The sequence below is a fragment of the Aulostomus chinensis genome, chromosome 10 (assembly GCF_037954235.1).
Source record: "Aulostomus chinensis isolate RoL2024-O1b breed Wild chromosome 10, RoL_Achi_v1.0, whole genome shotgun sequence".
NCBI classification, from domain to species: domain Eukaryota; kingdom Metazoa; phylum Chordata; class Actinopteri; order Syngnathiformes; family Aulostomidae; genus Aulostomus; species Aulostomus chinensis.
Window position 1 is genome coordinate 29,994,175 of NC_141329.1, and position 14,274 is coordinate 30,008,448.

General features: G+C 43.9%; 1 protein-coding gene across 5 annotated transcripts in view; it reads left to right on the forward strand.

The window, feature by feature from the left end:
- LOC147255253 (leucine-rich repeat and fibronectin type III domain-containing protein 1-like protein) overlaps window positions 1-14,274 on the forward strand; it is a 308,907-nt gene that overhangs the window by 245,830 nt on the left and 48,803 nt on the right. For all 5 annotated transcript variants that reach the window (XM_086217018.1, XM_086217017.1, XM_086217019.1 and 2 more), the window contains 4 exons: window positions 435-708; window positions 5,278-5,478; window positions 9,864-10,030; window positions 12,364-12,604. In XM_086217018.1, the coding sequence (XP_086073144.1) occupies window positions 445-708; window positions 5,278-5,478; window positions 9,864-10,030; window positions 12,364-12,604 (873 nt within the window). In that variant the 5' untranslated portion in view covers window positions 435-444. The remainder of the gene's footprint in view (window positions 1-434; window positions 709-5,277; window positions 5,479-9,863; window positions 10,031-12,363; window positions 12,605-14,274) is intronic.

The window sequence follows — 14,274 nt, forward strand, 5'->3', positions numbered from 1 at the left end:
TTCCCGTTCCCCAGGTGACTTAGTCAGCAGAAAGTCACAACTGCCTCTTGGTTCCCTTCTCTCTTCCTCTCTGTGCTGCTCAGCATCCTCTCACAGCCTCTATTACAGAGTTTTCATTGTCTAAAGCCAGCGCTACATTTGTAGATGCATAAATAACTGTTTTTATAAGCTTTAGCTCCATAAAGCATGGAAAGTATCCTGATCTACACTGTGATTTTTGCCATTTTAGCCCTGCACCTCTCATCTCTTCCACCATGTTGCGTTGAAGAGTCATTTTAGAGGTGGAAAGATGAATATCTGTGTTCAGAAACTAAATCAAAGGAGTCATAATTTTGGCTTGAAGCCTGGAAGCTTGAAGTCATTTAAATGTCCAGCTAACTAATTAACAACCTGCCAAAACTGACTGCCGTCTTTCTCTGTCTGTGCTCCTGCAGGAGAGTCACCATGGATGTTATGTCCTCGCTGGCCCGGCCTCTCCTCCTCCTCCTCTTCCTACTTCTGTCCTCCTTCCCCTCCTGCTCCCCCTCCATGTTGTGTCCGAAGCGGTGCAGTTGCCAGAACCTGCTGCCCTCCTACACGGTGCTGTGTGCTAAGACGGGCCTCCTCTTCGTGCCTCCCAACATCGACCGGCAGACGGCTGAGCTCAGGCTGATGGACAACTTCATCACGACGCTGAGGCACCGTGACTTCGCTAACATGTCTAGCCTGGTCAGAGCTCATTCTTCAATCACTATTTCAACCTTATTTGAATATTTTTTCAGTTTACTCTGATTCATACAAGCACCGCTTCTGCCAACCAGTTGAGCTTGAATCACCGCACTGGTTGTACATTCGACGGTGAGCACGTCACTCACATTTATGTTTTCTGTTGTTTCAAATTGAGTCCATCTGGGAAAAAAAGCACTGCTAACTCTTGCAGGGAACTTAGAACAAAGCACAACAGAACAGTAACACTGTGTGCCATTCAATTTCCAAGTCAAATACAAAATCATGAGGCGTCTACACGACGCTGCATGATCCATGTCTGAGGGTGGGAAGGACTAACGTCTCTCTGAGATGACCAGCTGTGCTCTCTGTGAGGTCACGCAGAAAATCTCTACTTAGGGGTCTGAAGGACGCAGGTTTTTACCGGTCAACATGTTGGAGGTTGTTTTTCACCATGAGAAAAAAAGGCTTATAACATGTGTTGTATGACAACATTGCTCAACTTGACTCTGTTACTTGAAACTGGAAAGTCATTGGTGTCTCGTGATGTGTCCTATAAGATGCGAGCAGAGACGACGGGAGAATCCTGGCAGGGACACCAGGGCGTGTTAGTAGAGAGAGGATCGGGGCGAGTGCCTCGCGTAGATGGAGCGACGTTGCTGCTAACATCAAGCTAACAACAAACTCTGTGACAGTCTGTAACAAAACTGTAGTTGATACATCTCTGCTGCTAATAATTGGACAAAAAGTTATGGCACTGGACTGATCCAGGATCAGATATCTGATACTTTCACGGTAGACAGAAGAACGAGCTGAAAGTTGTGTGGTCCTACATGTCAGAAAGAGTCTTCTGACCCTGTAGTGACGGAGTTTGTTCCCCAAATATAACAACAAAGTTTCACAGTAGAGGTACCGCGATAAGATCTTATCACCATACCCAAGCCACAATATGATACTACTGCGATGTGAATATATTGCAATACGATGTGTCTCAATATAATTTTATTTATTACCTTTTTCAACTTTTTTCAACCTTTTTTTCCAACTTCAAATTATATCTAAAGGAAAACTATCTGAATGCATCTGTTTCATAATTAAATAAAATGAAGTTAAGTCTGTTCATCTCACTTCCGTCACTTTATTCAGCCCACTTGACAGTGCTTTTACAGCGAGTCTGTATTATCCAGCTAACTGAGTGACAACGCTCATGGACGCATCGTCTGTCACGACCACCAAGTTCTTGTGTGGAATCCCCCACTCTTGTGCTGCTTTTTGAAGCAGGTCTGCGACGTTTGGACCAGTGTGACTTTCACGTGCGTCGTTTGTTAGTCTCCAATCCTCAGTGATAAAATGTGGGCTTACAGTCACATATGAATAAGCATCCTCAACTTCAGTCTTAACTTGTCTGTACAGTTTGGGAATGGCTGTGTCGGTAAAATAACGGCGAGACGGAGTCACACACCGGGGCTCCGGTGCCTTTAGCATGTAGCCGAAACCTTCATTTTCCACCTCATAAGGACGCAGGTCCTTGCAGACGAAGTATGTGATGGACTGTTATTTTCTTAGCTCGCCCTGAAGTGGACGGTAGTTTTGTCATGGCAAGTGTGTTGAGTGTCGGTTGATGTCCTGGTAAAGCTGGTTTACCGCGAGTTTGGCCGTCCTCGGTCAGCGCTACTAGCTCGGGATGATGACGAGTCTTCAGGTTTGTAGTGTTCCTGGAGTATTTTGTTTTCACACAACAGTCTTTGCAAATCACATATTTCATATCCAAGCCCTTCTTCCCTTCTTGGGTGTAAAAACCAAAGTGAGCCCACACTTCTGATTTAAAAGCGGACGGCGTGCTCTTCATTTCTTTGTCCTCGGCATCCATGTTTGTTTTCCCTCTGGCCCTTTGACTGTAAGCCTGCTCTCGGCTCTAGGTTCTCTCTAATCCACCGGTTCTTCCTTACTGTACAGAGACATGCGGAAACGCCTACGGAACTGCACTTCAGACACTCTATATTACAAAGAAGAGCAAAGAGAATCATTGATCAGGTTGATGATGGGGCTCACACCAGTGGGTCATTCTGACAAATGTGAAACGCTAAAATTGTTTGACCTGGTGAGCGTAAAACTGCCCGAGTATTAAACAAAGAAGGGAACTTTCTACGGGCAGAACACCTTCAGGGAACGTTTGATAAAAGAGAGCAGGGTTCTAGTTGAAGAGAGAGGTCAAATTTATAGGTTGGCAGTTGACAAACTACAAAGAAAAGTTTCTGTTTTATATTTGTGGAGTAAAAGAGTGGATGAGTCAGAGGGTTGGAGTGGGAGGACTGGGATAGAGAGATGAGCTAGACTGGTGGACAGAGACAGGAAGGAGAGGTTCACCAGAGATAGAGGGATGATAGGTAGAGGGAGGGAGGGAGGGATACATAGATAGATAGCTAGATGATGGATAGATAGATAGATTGATAGATGGATGGATAGATAGACAGATAGATAGATAGACAGATAGATAGATAGATAGATAGATAGATAGATAGATAGATAGATGGATAGATAGATAGATAGATAGATGGATAGATAGATAGATAGATAGATAGATAGATAGATAGATAGATAGATGATAGATAGATACATAGATAGATGGATAGATAGATAGATGGAGGGATAGATAGATAGATAGATAGATAGATAGATAGATAGATAGATAGATAGATAGATAGATAGATAGATAGATAGATAGATAGATGGATAGATAGATAGATGGAGGGATAGATAGATAGATGGATAGATAGATAGATAGATGATGGATAGATAGATAGATAGATAGATAGATAGATAGATAGATAGATGATAGATAGATAGATAGATGGATAGATAGATGATAGATAGATAGATAGATAGATAGATGATAGATAGATAGATAGATGATAGATAGATAATAGATAGATAGACAGATAGATAGATACATACATACATACATAGATGGATAGATAGATAGATGATAGATAGATAGATAATAGATAGATAGACAGATAGATAGATACATACATACATACATACATACATAGATGGATCGATAGACAGATAGATAGATAGATAGATACATACATACATAGATGGATAGATAGATAGATGGAGGGATGATACTTAGCAGATCCCCAGGGAAGTCTCTCTGTATGGAGTGAGAGGATGCAGGAATGGTACTTATATTCCATAGGAGGTTTTTTAATTGAAAAAAATACTTGTTTGCTTTGTGTTCTGAACTAGAGTTCCCTTTTGAGGAGTAGAAGTACATAAGTTTACATCTTTCTACTCCTTTTCGTTCATGTAAATTGAGTTGTTAATGATGTCAAAAATCATTGTTCTGTTTGTTTTGATTTCAATTCTCGTTGCTCCCCTATTATTATCATTATTATTATCCTTATTTTTATCTTTTTATTGTGTTGCCATTTACAGGATCAAAGCAGATATCAGCGTTATCGCTCTCTCCAGGCAGCTGGGGCACAGCGTCTGTCAGACAGGATGTGTGGTGGTGAAACTTCACCACTGAGGAGAGCAAACAGGAGTCAGGAGGAAATCCTATTACATGTTGAAAATAACTGCTGGAATACATTTACATGTCATTTGCATCTCTGATGGCGTTAATGGTGTGATAACATTTTCAAGCATTCTGGACGAGTCGCTCGTCTCTCAGTGCCTTTGGGCCGATACAAGTGGGAAAATGCCTGTAGCAGCAGAACGGAGGCCAGCAGTGTCACGACGGTAATCATGTTGATTCCTCATTGAGCGCAGACAAACAGTAGGAACATCTGCTCCTTCATTTGGCTGAGAGCAAATCTGTGACATCTTATGGATTTCACCAATTAGTTCAACTGCGATCATGTCAAGCACAACATTGACACATTTAAACGTCAAATAACCGTCACAGCAGGAGGTTCCTCCACGTCAGTTTCCCCTCCGGTGGGACTGCAGCAGCACAGATGATGTTTGCTCACACTCCAGGCAACGTGGGAGAAGAAGTTGTAATCATTTGCTGGTGAGCGTGACAGACCGCCGCTCACATCTCCCGGGATCACGGCGTGTCTCTGAGCCTGCGTACAAGCACGTGGGTGTTGATTGACCGCAATTGGGTGTTAATAGAGTATCTATCAGCTTCAAACCTTTGTGTGCAGATTGAAGTATTTAGCACCTCTGGCAGTGTGTTTTTCTAGTAGGATGATTATCTATTCATGACACTTGGCCCCAGCTGACCCACAGTCCTCCAGTATTAATTAGTAATGCCATTATGAATAAAGGCTAACAGCAGAATGGTTGCGGCCGTCCTGTAGCCCGACTGCTATTTTCATCCCTTGTGGCTTGAATGTCCGATCAGGGAGTCTCTCTCATCTCCAGGGTGGCGGCTCACCTGCTCACCCCGATGTCTCCTCCTCCTATACTGGAGAAGGTGAAAGTGTCACTATTAGTGACGCCAGGAAAACGTGACGGAATTATTGCTGGCATAAAATCAGCTTTGAAAAGAATGTACATGGAGCTTTGAGGAGATTCACGAGTGTTTCTCTCTGTCTCTCTTGTTCCTCGCACACCCAGATCCATCTGACCCTGAGCAGAAACACCATCAGTCAGATCCGACCCTACACCTTTGCAGACCTCCAGGATCTCCACGCGCTCCACCTGGACGCCAACCGGCTCACTGTCCTGGACGACTCCCACTTCCAGGGCCTGGTCAACTTGAGGCACCTGATCCTGGCCAACAACCAGCTGCACAGCATATCAGAGGGAGCCTTCCAGGTAGCGGCTCAAAACCTGGACCCTTTCACGATGATCATCTCCACCCTTGTTACAAGCAAAATAGAAGCATGACAAATGAAAACGTTGAAAAAATTGTCAGAGTTATGATCATGGCGTTCTGTTAAAAAGCTGAAATACAGAAACAGGAAACAAACAGCGTTCTCACTTTGCACAGTCACATGACTCTTCTAACACGAGTGTTTGGCCCTGTCAGCAACGCTAAAGCTACTGTAGCATGAGTGATACCACTGCTACAGCAGGGTTGCTGATGCTAGCACTACTTCCACCTAGTTTCTACTCAAAACTTCTTTCACACGAGCACTACAGTATAACAATCACATTTATCCTGTCGGTCCTCTACTTCAAACTGTATGTCTATTCGGTTTTGTTCCGTGAACCCTGCATATCCAGGTTGATTCACGCGGTGCAGCATATAAATGACAAACTTTGCCTCGTTGATGTCACAGGTTGTCAGAGGCCAAAACAGTCCTGTAACTTTATGATCAAACAGCATCTTTGCAGCCAAAACTAATTATTATTTAAAAAATGAGCCACAGTTTAGGGAAATAAATCTTAACAGTCAAAAATTACCCTCAGGCTACCATCAGTTTTGAATCATAATTTCTGTGGGAACTAATCTCTGTGGTGTCAAGTATTGAGGTTTAGCTTTCCAGTCAGTATCATGAGTTCAATATTTCCTGGTATAATTAGATAAATGTCCTGAAATGGCCCAGAATGACTCTCAACTCAAACGGAGGAGGCAGTAATTGTCTTGGATACTCTATTCTTAGTCCACTGCCACTCTGAGTGTTCATTCATGCCACATTAACAAAGAAACTATTTCAAAGGACCTGCATTTGGATCAAAGCTGTCAACAAAGTATAATTTATCAGTAAAAAAGTGACAGTGTGTCCCAAGATTCCCGATTCACAAACGTTGCTGTGAAGCCACTGAAAGACCTTCGGCCAGGTCAGACCCACCTGCTGCCTCTTGTCTCGATACGCCATTTCCTTCTTCCACATCTCAGATGGAAAACATGTACTTTTTACTTCACTTATCTGACAGTGAAGTGACAAAACCTAAAGTTTGTTTTGTCTTTGAAGCCTCATTCAAGGTTCCTTTCGCGTTACCACATGGAGAGTGCGGGCGCAGGATGTCAGACTCGCTGCCTTCTCCTAGAATAAATCAAAGGAGAGTTCATCTTTCACTCTCACTTGACGTTTTATTGCAAAAACAAACTATGTAAAAATATTTGGAGAAGTTTCAGAGTTCTTTTGCAGGTCCTGCTCAAGCGCATTCATGGTGGTGTGCAATTGATGAGAAAAATGTGGGGGAAAGACAAAACAAGCAGATATGGAATCTGCAAAAAGGGTTGCTAACAAGCTTGTGAGAAGAAGTGCGTTATCTCACTCTTTTCTGTCCAGTCGACTATCAGAATAGAATAGAATAGAATAGAAAGCCTTTCTTGTCATTATACAGTACAATAAGTTTTGAAAAGCAGCTTCTTCAATGTACCCTCTCCATATAAAAGTATACTGTGAAAAAAACACCTTACCTCTAAAATACACAGACAGACAGAAAGATAAAATAAGATAAAAAATAAAATATTGCACATGTAATGTTAACAACAGGTACTGGTTAGAGATGGCACGAACATGAGTGCTGTAGCAGCGGACTGAGAGTGGAGGCCGTTCTGACCGATGTGCAGTGGTCAATGCTAATAAAGTCAGCTCTTAGTGCAGGCAACGCTCTCACTTTACCTTTCTAAATTTGATCAAGGTAGCTTCATTTAACCACGGTGGAGGAGACAGATACACATTGTTTTGTGAAGCACAAACATACTCATTTGTTGGTTGGTTGCAAGTCTAACAAACCAGCTTTATTGTTCTTGTGAGGAAAGGACTGATTTCAAATGTTTTTGAAGTCAATAGAAGCAGAGACGCCTCAGGTTCAGAGGAAATAAAGCATAGATTATTGTATGGGACTAATTGGAGCAACCACAGCAATACACAGCAGGCTTTTATCCTGCTCTCCCTCTTGTTCTTTGTGTTCTTGCTCATTGTAATGTGTACTGACTCCTGGCGAAGGAAAGGTGTTGTGATCATGAGCATTGTATGGAGGCAATTAGACCCAGCAACATGCTTTGAGCATTCAGCATAGACCGGCTTAATTGATCTCCTTTCCCCACTGTTGCTTTACATCCTTCCTCTCGTCGACTCTCTGGTTCACTTTCCTCCCTTCATCGCCCTCTCAATAACGCCAGTCCTCTTGTGACACTTTTCCCTTCCTTCTTTTCTCTCTCGTGGTCTCACTTTTTTAAAATGATTTTTTAGCCTTTTTATTAGATAGTTTATAGCGAAGAAATAAAGGAAGGGGGAGGGATGGCATGCAGAGTAGGACCCTGGGCAGGAATCGATCCCTGGTTCTCTGCGTGGCCATGGCCTACATGGTATGCACTTAACTGATTCAGCATGAGGGTGCCCTCCTGATAGGCCGTTACAGTCACACACTGTACATCAGCATCATGTATGCAGTCCTGGAAAGAGCTGCATGATGAGGTACCATTGTAGTCCAACAGGAAGTCAGCAATGTGAGGTACCATTGTAGTCCAACAGGAAGTTAGCATGATGAGGTACCATTGTAGTCCAACAGGAAGTCAGCAATGTGAGGTACCATTGTAGTCCAACAGGAAGTCAGCAATGTGAGGTACCATTGTAGTCCAACAGGAAGTTAGCATGATGAGGTACCATTGTAGTCCAACAGGAAGTTAGCAATGTGAGGTACCATTGTAGTCCAACAGGAAGTTAGCATGATGAGGTACCATTGTAGTCCAACAGGAAGTTAGCAATGTGAGGTACCATTGTAGTCCGACAGGAAGTTAGCATGATGAGGTACCATTGTAGTCCAACAGGAAGTTAGCAATGTGAGGTACCATTGTAGTCCAACAGAAAGTCAGCAATGTGAGGTACCATTGTAGTCCAACAGGAAGTTAGCATGATGAGGTACCATTGTAGTCCAACAGGAAGTCAGCAATGTGAGGTACCATTGTAGTCCAACAGGAAGTTAGCATGATGAGGTACCACTGTAGTCCAACAGGAAGTCAGCAATGTGAGGTACCATTGTAGTCCAACAGGAAGTTAGCATGATGAGGTACCATTGTAGTCCAACAGGAAGTTAGCAATGTGAGGTACCATTGTAGTCCAACAGGAAGTCAGCAATGTGAGGTACCATTGTAGTCCAACAGGAAGTTAGCATGATGAGGTACCATTGTTGTTCAACAGGAACTTAGCATGATGAGGTACTGTTGTAGTCAAACAGGAAGTGGTCATCTCCTGGTTCCTCCACCAACAGGAAGTGGTCATCTCCTGGCTCCTCCCCCAGCAGCCAATAGGATCGCTCCATGTGATTGTGGTGATTGAATCAGTAAATCAGCTCTGGTGAACAAAAGTTGATGATCTTCCAGGTTGGGTTCATCAAGATCATCTTCACTAATGAACCCTCTGATGATGCTGGAAGCCTGGATGCTACGGTTAGCAGTGCTAAGCTAACATTAGCCTAGGAAGGCACTACACCAGGGTCACATGACTTCGAGGTCACCACCACTAAGCTCCAGGCTTCTTGAGTTTCCCCCTGATGACCTTTAATGACCTCCATATGGGGAAGTGATGATGCCTACAGTATATCTGAATTTGGTGAAGACCACAGTAGACTTTGCTACACTCCTCAAGCCCTGTTTGCAACCACGAGGTGCACATTATGACAGCGAAAATCATTTGATCATAAGAAGAAGCAAGTTCAATGCCTGAGGCACTCTGGGGAGATGTAGCATCATGTCAGCAGTATGTAGTGGGTTATTTATGTAGCTGTGTATGTTCTCTTGGCCCTGAAGGCACACACCCAACTGGCTCTATGGAGTTTGTCATGTTAAATGCCTGGAGGACTGTTGTCATGTGTCACAACCAGAAAACCAGACCTCTTGCAACATATGTGTTGCACTGTGACATTAAACGCGGCCTGTGTGGCTGCTGCAGTTTGTTACAATGTTTGCTGACGGCAGCGACTGCAGCTGCAGGCACTCAGCGCTTCTCGTACAGCCCTGGTGTGTTTCAGGCTTCAGTCAAACCATGAACCCTGGTGCCCAAACCTACCCAAACTGTCACCCATGCACCAACACATCATCACCACCAAAGTTATGACCAGCAATCATAGTAATTTATGATGATTTTTTATGCATAAACTTGTTTAAGCAAGATCTCATCGTGACCATGACTGAGACAAGCAGAATGAGCTCCTTGTCCTGATTTAAGGAGATTTTGTCTTTTGTTTTCAGACGGCAGGTTAAAGTCTTTCTCAGTATAACTGACGTCTCTACTGATCTTATGTAGGACTTCCTCGAGACACTGGAGGACCTGGACCTGAGCTACAACAACCTGGTGGACATCCCCTGGGAGACAATAGCTCTGCTAGTCAGCGTCAACACCCTCAGCCTTGACCACAACCTGATAGAGAGCGTCCCCGAGGGCATCTTCTCCAACCTTCACAAACTGGCCAGGTCAGGGTCATGTGATGCTTCCTGTTACCTTGAAATCAAACTTTTATGGTAAACGGTAAATGGTAAATTATAGAGCACCTTTCTACCTTAGCGGCACTCAAAGCTCTTTACAATGTCGTCTCATTCACCTGTTCACTCACACACTGATGATGGAGCTGCCATGCAAGGCGCCAACCTGCTCATCAGGAGCAATTATGGGTTCAGTATCTTGCTCAAGGACACTTCAACATGGTCACTGGGGTCGAGGATCGAACCAGGGACCCTTCGGTTGCTAGACAGCTGCTCTACCCCTGAGACACGCCGCCCATGCTTCTTTTAAGTTTCAAGCTCACAAATGCTTAAGAAACATGATTCCCGGACTGGGACACATGGAACCTCAGGTGTACATGCAGGAATATTTCCCCACCTGTGCTCCATGAAGACACACTCTTACTCGTCTGTGGATTGGCTTCTACCCTGATCCATACCAGATACTAGCCAATCAGAGGCACAGTAGGGCCATTAGTTGGTCCTCTGGGATTTCAAGCTAACAGCAATGAAGTACCCATCCATCCATTGAACCATCCATTGAACCATCCATCATCCATCCATCCATCCATCCATCCATCCATTGAACCATCCATTGAACCATCTATCATCCATCCATCCATCATCCATCCATCCATCCATTGAACCATCTATTGAACCATCCATTGAACCATCCATCATCCATCCATCCATTGAACCATCCATGATCCATCCATCCATCCATCCATCCATTGAACCATCCATTGAACCATCCATCATCCATCCATCCATTGAACCATCCATGATCCATCCATCCATCCATTGAACCATCCATTGAACCATCTATCATCCATCCATCCATCCATCCATTGAAACATCCATTGAACCATCCATCATTCATCCATCCATCATCCATCCATCCATTGAACCATCCATCATCCATCCATCCATCCATCCATCCATTGAACCATCCATCCATCATCCATCCATCCATCCATCCATTCATCCATCCATCCCTCCCTCCATCCATCATCCATCCATCCATCCATCCATCCATTGAACCATCCATCCATCATCCATCCATCCATCCATCCATTCATCCATCCATCCCTCCCTCCATCCATCATCCATCCATCCATCCATTCATTCATCCATCCATCCATCCCTCCCTCCATCCATCATCCATCCATCCATTCATCCATCCATCCATCCATCCATTGAACCATCCATTTAACCATCCATCCCTCCATCATCCATCATCCCTCCATCCCTCCATGTTCTCCCTCTCCTCCAGTTCAGGGTGGTGGGGGTGGAGCCTATCCCAGCAGCCTTCCCCCTGGACAGGTCACCAGTCCATGGCAGGGCCAACACATAGAGACAGACAACCATTGGCTCTCCCAGCCACGCCTACGGTCAATTTAGAGTCTGGATTAACCTGGTCCCTCTTGATGTCTTTGGACTGTGGAGGAAGCTGGAGTACCAGAGAGAACCCAGCAGGAACAGGGAGAACATGGAGACTCACCCAGAAAGACCCCGTGCTGCAGCCGGGGCTCCACCCACAACATTCTTGCTGGGGGCCACAGTGCTAATCACTGCACCCCCCATGCAGCCTGCTTTCATTATATTTAACGAAATAGTTTGATCCCACTTACAAAAAAATCGTGTTTAAGTTATTTTAATTTCACACCAATCAGCATGTTTCTAAAGTTTAAGAGGAACAAGCAGCCGTGGCTCCAAATCAACACTCCTGCATGTATTCAAAAAGCTACAAATGTTTTTCCCTGGAGACAAAAACTTATAGACCAGCTGGTGAGATGGTCTCTCAGGTGGACACACACACACACACACACACACACACACACACACACACACACACACACACACACACACACACACACACACACAATTAGTTCATCACAAGGTTGCTGCTCATGAAAAAAATAATTGAAATTTGTCAAGTGTTTTCTAGCTCTCAGCAGCCATCAACTTCTTGTTAAGTCATCATTATTGTTGTGGAAAATTTCAGGAGGGAAATCGACTTTCCAGTGTTAGTTGCTGACGAGAGTGAACGCTTGAATCCATCACATTATTAGCAGCTATCAGCTGTAATGTTGTGGTGAGCAAATTCCTTTTCCCTGAAGAGATTGTTGTAAAAATCAGAGATGTGCAATCTTCATCCAGTGTTGGACCTCCTCATTCTGAAGTTCAGATTAATTGTGGTTCATTTTGGAGAACAACCTCAATAGCTCCTTCCATTCTTGAAGGGTTGGAGAACAGAAGTATTCAATCACCACATTGTATCACCCTGCCTGTGTGTCTATCACCAGACTGGACATGACGTCCAACAAGCTGAAGAAGATTCCTCCAGATCCGCTGTTCCTGCGGATCCCTGTCTACGCTAAGATGAAGGGTTCTCCTCTCACGGCGCTGGTGCTGAGTTTTGGCGGGAACCCTCTACACTGTAACTGTGAGCTGGTGTGGCTTCGTAGACTCACTCGGGAGGACGACCTGGAGACCTGCGCGTCGCCTAAAGACCTGGCAGGAAAATACTTCTGGACCATCAGAGAGGTTTGTTACAGCTACTGCAGAGACACCGAGATAATGAGAACCACAGGAAAATCAAACAAATGTGCATTTATGTTTGGCCTTCATTCACATGCAGGGCTTTGTTAATTCAGAGTGTTATTTAACAAGTATGGTGCACTTTAATTAATTTCACTGCAAAAGTTGTACAAAGAGATATATTTTAATCATAAATCCCTGGAGACATGTTTCAAAGGCAGCTTAGAATAGCATAAAGGCGTTTTTTTATAACAAGAGCACGCTGGACCATAAACCAAAAAGCCAAGACAACAGCAGCAGCAGCCTTGACAAGTTCTCATAGCATTGCTGCTGGCCGCGTCTGTTGCCGATACGTTTATCTCTCTGCATTTCATCTCCACACCATCCGACAGCTGCAGGCAGAAGATGAACATTAGAACTTACTGAACTTTATCAAACAGCTGCATGTTGGACAGTCAAGTGCCATGTTAGGTGCTGTAATTAGTATTGATATAAATTCATTTATTCACTAATATCAAACTGTTGCCCTCCATGTTGCTTTGGAAGTGCTGTTCCTGATCACTAAAAGGTGATTAAAAACTGAGCTCCTGGACAGCCGAGCAGGACTCCAGTCTGTTGTGCTGCTCTCTTTATTTACACTTCTCTCTGGGGAACAAGTTATGTATTTTGTGTTGCTGCAAAACATTTATTTTTCCACTCTATGGCCACTCCGGGACTCTGTGCCACTGTTTCAAACAGCAGGAGAGGAATAACAGAAAATCTAGATGTAGTTGTACCAATTTTCTCGGCAAGGAGGATAGATTTTATACGTCCAAGGGGACATGTCTATTAATGTTAGATTGGGTTAGACACAAAGTTTTGATCTGAGTGTTAACTTGAACATGTTTGTACCATCCAGCTGTGAAATTGGTGCCAATCAGGTCAGTCACTCTCAGCTGGTTCCTGGTTCCAGGTTTTAATGAATACACAGATCTGGTTCAGTTCCAGGTTGTGAGTCTTTTGATGTTTGAATGTAAGGGCCTGTGAAGAATTGTGGTTAAATGCTACTCACCCAATAATTCTGGGGGCAGCAAACGAACAGTTGTACTTAATGAAGACGGCAATAGCGTCTATTCTGTGTCCATCAGTGGTTGGAGCTCATGCTGCAGGCGGTGTGAGACCGAGTGAGCTGGACTCAGCGACGGCAGTTGGTTTCTTGTTCAAACAGGAAATTGCAGCCTGCAGCTCTTCACCAACCAGCATCTCCCACTGGTGCCATTACTATCTGTAATGTTTAGCTTTAAGCTAATGGCTAACAACAGAGAAATTGTGCAAAAAATGTCTATTTATACATTCTCAAGTGCACCCTCCTGTTATAATCCACAACTTCTTCCTCCAGCTGGATGTTCAGTAATTTTGGATTTGAACTAAAGCCTCACTATAGCACTTCTGGTTGATGTAGCTGAATGTGGTAGTTGGTCTCGCTTCACGCTAGTGCCAAACTGTTTTGATTTGCTGTAAACTCAAGTGTTGTTGGATTTCTGAGTCAACGGCTGCTTGTCTCTTTCTGCATTCTGGTGTCACAAAGAAACGATATAGGAGAGAAAGACATCTTTGTGAGTTCAAGGTGACTATTTGGGAGGTGAAGTATTCCGTTTGGGTGAATCACCCTTAGAGACAATTACATTCCATTAATA